General features: G+C 40.9%; 1 protein-coding gene across 1 annotated transcript in view; it reads right to left on the bottom strand.

Moving 5' to 3' along the window:
• TMEM30A (transmembrane protein 30A) overlaps positions 1-11,863 on the bottom strand; it is a 30,809-nt gene extending 18,946 nt beyond the window's left edge. The window contains exon 1 of the mRNA XM_058566762.1: positions 11,552-11,863. Coding sequence (XP_058422745.1) covers positions 11,552-11,788 — 237 coding nt within the window. The 5' untranslated portion in view covers positions 11,789-11,863. The remainder of the gene's footprint in view (positions 1-11,551) is intronic.
• Between the last annotated feature and the right edge of the window lie 325 nt (positions 11,864-12,188).

The raw sequence follows: 12,188 nt of genomic DNA, 5'->3' as shown, positions 1-12,188 counted from the left end.
CTCTAGAAGACTACTTTATCAAAGACAGCACATGAACACAAAGAAAACTACTATAAATGCTAAGTGCCAAAGTGAATGGTAAAGAGGACAATAAGTACTAGATGGACCACTATTTTCTTACTGAGAAGAAAAAAGGATTTGAACTGAGCCACAAAAAATAAAAGAACGAACAAAGAAAAGAGGGGGCACATGGAGAAGCAAGAAGGTAGAAAGCAGAGGCACATTTAAGGACAATGAGCATCAACACTTTGGATTTGTGGAGAGTCTTCATGTTGGAAGGAAATGAGACAAGGCTAAGAGGGTAAACTGGAGCCATAATGATACGCCGTGCTATACTGGCTACTGTTTATTAAACATACACTAAGTGCCAGACATTACACATAAGCACTTAAGACACATCACCTAGCTAAAAAGTACAACAGTCCTGCAAAGTTTGTTCTTATTTTCCTTATACATAGGAAACTGCCATTTAGGAAGGTTTAGTAATTTTCCCAAGATCACCTAGCTAGTAACTATGAGCAAGAATCTGAACCCAGCTCTGCCTTTCCACAAAATCTATGCTCTTTCCACCATACTGTGCCCTCTCACACAATGGACATATCATCCTTTCTGATGTACAAACTCAGAATCTCCAGATTATGAAAATGAAGAAAAATCTCTGGGGGATAATTGTGATTTTTGTTGTTATTAAGCTGCCCAGCATCCAAACACACTTCCAAGTATTGTGGAATTCTCCATTTTGAGAGTTTTGGAGGGAGGCAGGGCTCCATCTTCCACTTCAGAAGCCAAAGGGGTAAACAAGCCCTCCCTCTCCCTAACCCTAGGCAGCCAGTACAAAAGCATAAGATCTGGATCAATCTTGATTGAGTCTGGATGACTAAATCTCCATATAAGTCACTGAATCTTGGACGACCAAGACAAGAGCGGGCGGGATTAGATTTGCAGCCACTGCGTTAGTCTAGCAGGGAGACCTCGGCGGCAACTGTGGCATCTGAACCAGTTTCTGCTTCCAAACTTCCTTCACTTCCCACCTGTCTCCACACCTGATACTCTAGACTTCCCATGCATTTTGTGTGAGAGCTACCCAATCTCCCTCTAATAAATTCCTTTCTTGTGTAAACTACCCAGAGTTGGTTTCTGCTACTGACAAGAAAGTCTCTGAAAGTTAAGTAACCCTGAGTGTTAAAAATGACCTGCAGGAAGTAAGGAATTGGACAGATTTTTGAGGAGGCTAACATAATCAAATATTTGTATAAGAACAGATTTACAAAGAGCCTACAAGGGTTGGCCCAGTGGCGCAAGGGGTTGAGTGCGCGCGCTCGGCTTTGGCGGCTCGGGGTTCGCCGGTTCGGATCCCGGGCGCGCACCGACGCACCGCCTGGCAAGCCATGCTGTGGTGGCGTCCCATATAAAGTGGAGGAAGATGGGCATGGATGTTAGCCCAGGGCCAGTCTTCCTCAGCAAAAAGAGGAGGATTGGCAGATGTTAGCTCAGGGCCGATCTTCCTCACAAAAATAAATAAATAAAAAGTCTAGAAAATGAGACTTTCATTTCTTCCTGAATGCCCCATCATAAAATAATTATTCATTAATTTAATATTTACTGAGTGCCTGTACGTTCTAGGCAATGGGGACTCAGCCCAGTACTGAACCTCATGGAGCTCAGAGTCTAACACAGAAAACAGTCATTAAAATGAAACTGATGTCTTGATAAAAGAAGTACAGGTACTATGGGAACACATAACCTAATCAGCAGTCAGCAAATTTCTCCATGAGGGCTGATGAGTGGATGTTATCTACAGATAGACAGTACCAAAAGGAACTACATTTCTAATTGAGGGCTTAGCACATGAACAAATCCAAAAGATACATGAATTTAGGACTTAAAATAAAGCTCTGACTTAGAGATAAAAATAGAGAATCAATCAGGGGTTCTCCAGTTAACATATCTAATTTTTCTACGGTGTCCATTTATAAAACAATTGGCAATCACTAATAAAGAAAATTTAGGTCTCAAAAACCAGAGTAGAAGCTAAAGGGTAGCTTTTGTGACTTTGAACTACTATAAACTAGAACAGTGTGGCCCAAGTGACAAAATGTGGATAGAGCTGTGGAGAGGGCCATTCCAGCACTGTTCTAGAATTCTTAGTAATGGCAGCATTGAAAGCTTTAGGAGATAGCACCTTCGCACAGACACTGGTCCACGCCTGAGGTACAGCAACACCAGCAGCAGCAAGGAAGCTCATTCAGTTGACATCAGCTAGGGGGTTCAGCCAGAGGGTAGGAAGGTCATGACATTAACCCTGCTCAGGTGACTAGAGCAGGTACTTGAGCTTTATGAGTCATGCTAGTGGCAACCACAGCAGCTAATTTCTCTCCTTTGTCACTGAGAGATCTTAAGCAAAAAGAGAAGGCTGTAAAGGCTGAGCAGGCGTCCAGGATCTTGCCTCAGAGGAAGTAATGCAAGTTACATTCCTTCCTACCCAAGGCTCAAAAATGAGGGCTATCACTGAGTTTTCCACAGAGGTTACTAGGATTGTAGACTGAGTAACTGTATAATCCAGGCCCTAGTAGGAAGGAAGGCGGGTATGGACTGTGACGGTGAGAGAGGTAAAAGGGGCACAGCAAGGCAGCAGGGTCTCCTTGTACTGAACAACATTTTTTAAAGTATTTAAAATGCTTTCTTTTTATTAAATAGGTAATACATCAATATATAAAAATTCCCCTCAAAAATGCTCATCAGATAAAGGGGGTGGAAGAAAGAAAGAAAATCCATATTTAAATTATTTAGAGCCTCTTAAAAGTTAGCAGTTGAACGAATTTTTTAAAAATTCAGTCACTCTATTTTATTTTTGAAGATTAATTTAAAAAAAACAAAAGCTGAGTTCTAAACTTATAGCTACAGAACAAGTTTAATCCTTTATATCGCAATAAAATTCTATGGGTCATATGAAATCTGTTATGTTTCCATAAATTAAAGAATTTGAGTGGGAACCATACACAAAGTTTTTACTTCTAATTCAATCAGTAAGCCTCAATCTCACACTTGGAAATGAATAATGAATGAATCCGGTAACATATAAATGTAAATTATTTTTGAAGAAAGGACAGCAATAGCAAAACTAGCTATTATTTCCCAAATGTCTACTCCATGCCAGAACTGTTCTTAATCTTTTACAGAGGAAATTGACATTCAGAGGTTAAATGACTGTCTAAAACCAAACAGCTGGTATGTGACTGCATTCGTTTTCTAGGGCTGCTGTAACAAATTACCACAAACTGGGTGTCTTAGAATAAGTGAAATTATTCTCTTACAGTTCTGGAGGCTAAAAGACTGATTTCAAGGTGTCAGCAGGGCTATACTCCCTCGGAGACCCTGGGTAGAATCCTTCCTTGCCTTTCTAGTCTCTGGCAGTGGCCAGCATTTCTCTGTGTTCTTCAGCTTGCAGCTAAGTCATCTCCACTCTGCCTCTGTCACCTGATTTTCCCTATGTCTCTGTCCTCACATCATCTTCCTTCTGCACACATCTGTCTCTTCTTATAAGGACACCAGTCATACTGGATAGGAGCCCACCCGAATGACCTCATCTGGACTTGATGACATCTGCAATGATTCAATTTCCAAATAAAGTCGCAGTCACAGGTACTAGGAGTTAGGATTTCAACATCTTTTTGGAAGATACAAATCAATCAATAACAGTGATAGAATCATATCTGTCTAGCCCCAAAGTTGTTCTTCCATTAGACTGCACTGCTGCTTCCCATAATCTTGAGTAACATGCACCAGACGATAATTTAGAAAGACAGAAGTCAATTTAAAAAATATTATATTTTAAAATAAAATTGGAGGCCAGCCCGGTGGTGTAGTGGTTAAGTTCGTACACTCTGCTTCAGTAGCCCAGGGTTCACAGGTTCAGATCCCAGGCATGGACTTGTGGACTTATGCACCGCTCATCAAGCCACGCTGTGGCAGGTGTCCCACATATAAAGTAGAGGAAGATGGGCAAAGATGTTAGCCCAGGGCCAATCTTCCTCAGCAAAAAGAGGACTGGCAACAGATGTTAGCTCAGGGCTAATCTTCCTCACACACACAAAAAATGTAATCATTATTCAGTGCCTAAACTACTAGACTCTCACATCCAGATGGTTTAGCTCCTATCCAGCCAACATAACACATTGCTACCAGATAAATCTTCCTATGTACAGCCCTGTGTTGCAGAGACTGCTAACAACTCCTCACCCCAATTTCTGTGCCACCTTTCTTACACAGTATAAAACTCTCAGTTACTATCTGAGCACCCTGTTATCAGAGTAAAGACCACATTTCCCAGCCTCTGTTCCAGCTAGCGTGGCCTTATTACTAAGTGTTGGTGGCATGTAGCAACTTCAAGAACCTTTTTTACAAGGCCTTTATCCCTTTGTTCTTCATCCCTTCTTCCACATTGCTGCCAGGAAAAGGATGTGCCAATTAGAACGCTAGCCCCCATTCTGGACCGTGAGCATTGGAGCCAGTTCCTAAGAATGGTAGAGCAGTCAACTAGACAGAGTGAGGACTCCATAAAACAGAGCCTCCATACCTAGCCAGGGACTGCGTTTCTAAGGGATTTTACATGAGAATGAACATCTTTAATTACTCATTGCTGAACCCAATCCTAACTGACACACCCTGTGTCAATCACGTCACTTACCTGGTTTAATACATTCGTTACCAAATACCCAAATCTAAGTACAACCTGGCACCGGCTTATTTGCCCTTACTCCTATTTTCTCTATACACCTTTTGATTTCCTGCCACTACATCTTTGCTCATATTAATCTTCTTTCTTGGAACGCACCCAACCTCCCCTTTAGAAGTGCTATTTATCCTTCAAATTCCAGCTCAAAGCGCACTTCCACCACAGAACTTTCCATGGGTATTAGAGACAGATGTGATCTTGTCTTCCTTTGAACTACTAAGGCATATTCTGTTTAAGCCCCTCACCTAGCAAGGCTTAGTTTCCCTTTTATGTGTACGCCTCATCTCCCTCAAAAGATTCCAGGCTCCCTAAGAAGGGCTCTCCGATTGAGCATAAAAAAAAAGAGGCCCTGTCCGCAAACATTTTTCTATCGCCCACTATGTCCAGAGCAGCACTCTGCATACAGAAAATGCCCAAATGTTGACGAAAACTCTTGACAAATTCAACTCAGTCTATGAGGTTTTACCATCAAAAAACCGCTATATCCTCTATCAGCTAAAATTCAAGGATGGCCTGACCTAACGTCCATATTGTAATAAAACCTGCTGGGTATAAAAACAAAGTTGGTGAACATCGGAGCGCAGATCTCTCTTTGAGATACCAATTTCATTTCCTTTGGATATATACCCAATAGTGGGACTGCTGCTGAATTGTATGGCAGTTCTATTTTTCAATTTTTTGAGGATTCTCCATACTGTTTTCCATAATGGCTGTACCAACTTACATTCCACAAGAGTTTCCTTTTCTCTATAACCTCACCAACACTTGTTATTCTCTTCTCTTTTTGACAAGAGAGTAGATCTTAATTGTTTTCACCACACCAAAAAAAAAAAGGTAACTATGAAAGATGATGGATGTGTTAATTAGCTTGATTATGGCAATCATTTCACAATGTATATCAAACCACCACACTGAACACCTTAAACACATACAATTTTTATTTGTCAATTATACCTCAAAAAAGGTAGGGGAAAAAGAGTTCATTCTAAAGATAACTTATCCTAGAAAGAAAGAGGCTACTATGTGGGAGAGGAATTAGAGCTCTCATTTTTAAAAATTAATGCTTATTAAATGTCAACAGCATACAAGGCACAGTGCAGAATACAATGATAAGGTGGAGACCTGCCCATTAGCTTAAAAACAAAACACAAACAACAAGAGGCAAAACAGAACAGATGTAGATGATTAGATTAGTTTAAGAGTTATATTTCTCAGCTTTATTTTGCTACCATTGTAATTGTTCCCCTAAATCAAACTGGCATTTCTTCTTAGTAATTCTAAAAATACATCTTATTCCTAAGAAACAAACTGAATTTAATGCAGTGGGAAAGGAGGAATCTGAAGGACATGAAATTTTTACACTGTATAAGAAGGGCTAGAAAACTTCCATTTTTGAATGTAAATCTGTCTTAAAGGAAATCAATACAAGACCTAAACAGGCCACTCAACAAAATGCTGAGTAAGAAGGTAAATCATTTTAAGTATTAATTAGATTAAGTTAAAAAATGGCATTTTAAGTACCCCTTTGAACTGATCGTTCCACACTAAAGAATTTACCTGGAGTCCTTTCTAGAGGCTCTAATAAAGACAAAAGGTAACCAAAGTAAAAATTTCAAAAGCAATTTTCTTTAGGTTGCTTGAACTTTATCTGACTGTGACAAAGAAATGAAGAACGTTGTTACCTGAGCCAAGTTTAATGGTAAGTTTAGCTAAGGTATTTTATATCTATTAAATTTGCACAAAGAAGTAAGAACACAAGCAATTACCAGGGATCATTATACCTACTGTCACCAACTAACTGCCCCGAGGAACTCAAGGGAGGTTTCGGAAGCATTTAGCTGTTTCTCTAAATTATTTTTTTCTTTTTTGTCACATTACGAGATGCAAACGCCAACCACCCTGAACCAATCCAAACCCCACCACAAGAGCCCCACCTGCGCAGACGGGCCGAAAAGTGTCCAAGAGATAACCTCTGCCTCCTTTTTAACGCTAAGACCTCCTCCCTGGAAGGAGCTTAGGCCTCATTACCTAACCTGCAGGGTACGTGGAAGCATGTTTTCCAATTGAGCCTGCGCAGGCGAATACCTGCCTCTCCCTTTGAATATTCATTCCCTATCCGAAATAAAAGGCCTCTGCTGTCTCGTGCTCAGGGAGAACCACGACTTTGGAAATGATTCCTCATGGCATCCTATTTGCTGCAAATAAACCCTACTTCATGCGACAACTACCTCTGGTGGAGTCTTATTTTAACTCACCTGGAAGCAAACCCACTTTGGTTCAGTAACACTACCTTGAAAGATTATTGAGGACTAGAATGTATAAATTAATGACTACTATTTTTGTAACAAATGCTAAATTTACCAGTATGTTTCTTTAAAACTCTAAGTCAAGGGCAGGAATTCTTTTCTGTAAAGGGCCAGAAAGTAAGTATTTTAGGCTTTGCAAACCAAGAGGGAAGGTCGAGGATACACATAAGGTTCTTATATAACGCGAGAAAACTAATTTGCGCAAATTTTTATTGATGGAATGCAAAATATAACAATTGTGTACAATTTTCTGGTAACACAGGTCGACTAATAAGAATGCAATTATTTTGGGGGGATAACATTTCACATAATTGGGGTTCAAAGTTAGTGTTTCCTATCATCTAATCAATTGCAAACGTTCATATGTAAAACCATTCTCAGTTCCCGGGGCCTTACAAAATAGTCTGGCCAACCATGTTTACTTTGTCATGCCTTGCTCTAAGAACTAAAGTTACTTGAGAAACAAAACACTAACACTACAAACCTCTTAATTTCCAAGAGCCAGCTTCTAAGCAACTGCAATTCATTTGAATATTAAAATCTTTAAACTTCTTAACATAAAGTGCCTAATCTTTAACAATCATGTCTACAAAACTAATTCTTTCTTGACTCTTAGCTAGAGGCTAAGTATAAACAAAAGATAGTAAATGCAGAAAAATTTAATCCTCTTAGTAAGAAATCTTAGAATCTAAGAATCCAAATTACACAGGAGTAAAAACAGATAAAAACATATTTTTATCAGAAAACAACCAGGATTAAATAATTGAGGGTGGTAAATGAAATAATAAGGTAAAGAAGAGGAAAGTTACGGTTTCTCTATCAAATGTGTGTGGGGGGGTACCAATCCACTGAAATTTAATGAAAATGTATTTTGAACACTTTTGGCAATATTAATATGAAGGAAATACTTAGGTTTTAAATTTACTCAATATTACTCTGAAAAATGTCCCCATCTGATTCTAACCATTAATTTAAAACTATGTAACTTCATGCTTTCACAAAAGTTAAGAATACCCCGTTATCTTTTTCAAGTCAGTGCTATTCAATTAATATCTCAGCCTCACCAACGAGGGCCCTAGACTAGAAGAGCATTACCTTTGTGGTAGAAAGATGTGTCTGACTCCTACAATTGCCAAATTGAAGAAAATATTCATTCCTTGCTGCTAATAATAAATGAAGATATTAAACCTCGGTGTTAAATGAGATATTAAATATTTAAAATATTTTCTTATAAATGATAAAATTAACAACTTTGGTTTTCTAGTAACTGCATTTTATTAAATTATGGAAAATCTAAAAACTAAACAAGATATATAAACCTAAAAGGGGGTAGGGGAAAGATATACTGCTAAATATAAACATTAAAATTTCAAAATACCTTTTTTACACCTTTTTCAAGAGTGTCCAAAGAGCTTTACAAGAGTAGTAATTTTTTAGCATAACATTTCTGGGAGAAGGGTAAAGACGCATTGATTTTTATACCTAAAAAGTTTGGGTTTCTGATCTTAGCACTTTAAGCTATATTACAAAAGCATTCTGACTTGACAAGTCTCCTTTGGCCTAGCAACTGATGTAACACAGCAATGAAAGTTCTTAAAATTTTCAAAAATGAGGAAATAAGCCAAAGAGGTGTGAGCAACTTATAGTATGAAAGCGAATGCTGGCAACAACTTCTCCTTACTCGTTTACTTTTGAGGGTTATTACCCTCAACACACTTTAAACTAAACTAGCGGCCAAAAAAGGGTGGAAAGCAAGTGGAAACGTGTGTTTTGGGAAAGCTCCCTAGGTTCTTCTAATAACTCCAGAACCAATTTCCTACATATTTAACAAGCAAATAAAAAAAACATTTTTTGATTCTATTTGCACAACTATATGTCAGTGCTGGTACAAAATTTCCAATCATTCCTAATTTTCATTTCCTCTGGTTCCAAAGGTGATACAATTTGAATACGCAGCATTTTTTTTTAATCACATTAAAGTTGGAAGTCAAAGAATTTTACAGTTGAACAGCATCTTAGAGATCATCAAGTCTGAATCTTGGTTCTTCAAGTAAAAAAACTGAGAATTAAAAATATGCCACAAACTAGAGAGTAACAGAGCTGGGACTTCAACTCCAATGCCTGGACTCTTTTAACTTCAGTGCCCTTTTTTTTTTTTTTTTTTGTGAGGAGATCAGCCCTAGTGCTAACATCCGCCAATCCTCCTCTTTTTTTTTTTTTTTTTTTTGCTGAGGAAGACGGCCCTGGGCTAACATCTGTGCCCATCTTCCTCCACTTTATATGGGACGCCGCCACAGCACGGCTTGCCAAGCAGTGCGTCGGTGCACGCCCGGGATCCGAACCAGCGAACCCCGGGCCGCCGCAGCGGAGCGCGCGCACTCAACCGCTTGCGCCACCGGGCCGGCCCCAACTTCAGTGCCCTTTTAACCAAACCAAACTGCAGCAGACTCTTCAGGCAACTTGAAACCAGAATTACACACATGAGAATTATTTAAGAAATTTCAACTTCACCAACCACTTAGTGTGAAAACCTTATTTTATTTCAGAACCTCAAAATTTTAAAGAATTTATTTTCACAGTATAGTAAATATTAACAGACATTGATTCTGATAATTTAGTAAATACCCATCATATAAAATTCCACATTACTGCTATGTTCATCTAAATACCCACCACATAAAATTCCAAATTACTGCTATGTTCATCCTAATATCTTAAGAAGTTTAAATAAGATGATCAAATTTCTAAGTTAAATTATTTTCTTCTACTTCACTAACATCGCAGTAAGGCCCCTAGTGTAATGTCAAAGGTTAAGGCTGGGAATCAAGACATCTACCTTTGGGTTTCCGTCTCAATTTTAAAATACTCTTCTAACTTACTAGCAACTATCAATCCCTCTGACCCCATTTCCCTACTCCTGATTACTAGTCATCATAACAGTAACTATTCATTGTACAAACTTAGTGCCAGGAATCTAATCTACTATATTGTTTCTAATTCTCACATCTTACAAGATAGGCATTATTTATCTATTTTACAGGTGTGGAAACAGGCTCAGAGAGACTAAGTTTTCCAAGAAACTGAGCTAGCTAGTGGCTGAGCTGGAATTGAAAGCCACCTCTGCCTGACTCCAGCCTACAGCCCACGGTCCTTGCATTACCCCACTTTGCTCATATCCTGATATGTGTGATCCTAGTGTGGCTGGGAGAACAAGAAGTACTACATATTAAGTACCATTAGGGAGAAAAAAATGATAAAAATACATGCTGAAAAAACATACTGTGACACTTTCTCTAGTTATTAAACTGAAAATAAATTTTTAGTAAAAGGTTTAAAAACTATAGATACTATTCTTATTACTGTTATTAATAACGAAATGAGCACTGTACAATTAAAAAATATATTGATTTTGCTTTCAGAGGTAACTGTAAATTAAACTGAAAAACAGTTATCTTTATGCCTATTCCTATAGCTGAAATGAAACTACGCTGAAAGCCCTATCAAAGCACATGCATAAATTTAAAAGTGTTTAATAAAATTAGAGGGAAAAAATGACATAACCTGCTACAGAACAGAAGAAATCAAGAGAACTTAGTGCCAGTTCCTGCTCTTTCAAACAGACAAAAATACCCTCAGATATTCAAGAAACGAGGATGAGCAGACGTTTAATGCTGGACATCCATACAAAGTATTTACATTCTAGGATCAACCTATCTTCACCACTGCAGATGGATCACGATACCATGATTGCTGCTCTGACAGAAATCAAGATGCTTCCCCGTTTCTGTGATGTCTTTGATCAGTAAAATGCTCAGTAGACAATGCGACTTATCCTGTGTGTGGTCACTGACTCTTTTCTTTAAAGTTTAAAATCTAGGGGAAAAAAAAGACTAGGGTGAATGTAGGGCATGGTTATTAATAAACACAGCCTAAAACCAAAATCGGAATTGAAGTTTCCGGTTACCTTTACCTCTATCATGCCCTACAACTAAAATCACCTATTACCTCAAAATGAAAGGTACTGTGCACATTTCGGTCACATGTCCTAAGATGTCACCTGGTAAGATACGACAACTTCACAAAAAATCATCAATACCTCTATGACTCCGGGTCCTTTTCCCAACAATGGCCAAGGTGTTCATCTCTGCGTCCTGCGATAATCCCCACCCAGGTAATGGCACTCTAACCACGTCAACTGTCCTGGAGCTACATCTAGATAGAACTTCCACTTTCCCACTTCTCTTTTGTTTAACCTCCGTTGGAGGCGAAAATCCCCCACCGAACCACACAGAGCGCCCACTCAAGGGGCCTTCTCCGCGCCCCGCCCTCCGCGTTTACGTTCATTCCGCCTCCAACCGTGTGAACGGCGAGCACGAGGACGCGTGGACAGACCCCAAGCTCAGGAAACGCGCAGGCAGAGGACGCAGCAACGGCGGAGGGGAGCCAAGACGCGGGGAGGGGCCCGCGCCCACCCGGGGCGAGGCAGGCGCCCCGCCGGCCCTCCGCTCACCTCGATCTCGCGGATGTTGTTGGAGGTGACGAAGATGCCGATGCCGATGGGGATGAAGATGAGGCCGATGATGAAGAAGGTGGGCAGCACCGTGCCGGCCGTGAGGATGGGCTGCCAGGCCGGCAGCCGCTGCTGTTTGAAGGCCGTGTTGTCCGGTCTCCGGGTCTTGGCGGCGCCCCCAGGGGCGCACGGGGGCCCACCGTCCACTTCATCCTTGGCGTTATAGTTCATCGCCATCGACCCCCGGGCACGGCTCCGCGACACGCAGGTGGACGGCCCAGGGAACCCGCCAGCTGACCCTGACAGGGGACGCGCAGGCGCCACCGCCGCCGCCAAGGCGGAAGAGGCGGGGCACCCTTCCGCCGACGGCCGCGGACCGGAAGTGGGGGTGGGCGGGGGCCTGCGGGAGGGAGGAGACGGAGGGACTAGGGGAGGGGAAGAGGGAGAATGGAGGGGAAGGGAAAAGGCCGACGGTGGAGGGAGAGGGAAGAGGCGGACGCAGCCTGACCATCTGCCCTGTGACGACAAAGTGAAGGCCTCAGCCCCCGAGCGTGAGGTACGTTAGCGCATGCGCCGCCCCGCTCGCCGGGCTTCCGTGGGCGCCCACCTGCGCCCTGCTCTGGTTGTCATGGCAGTG

This window comes from Diceros bicornis, chromosome 23, assembly GCF_020826845.1.
Source record: "Diceros bicornis minor isolate mBicDic1 chromosome 23, mDicBic1.mat.cur, whole genome shotgun sequence".
NCBI lineage: Eukaryota > Metazoa > Chordata > Mammalia > Perissodactyla > Rhinocerotidae > Diceros > Diceros bicornis.
This window is presented reverse-complemented; position numbering and strand designations above follow the sequence as displayed.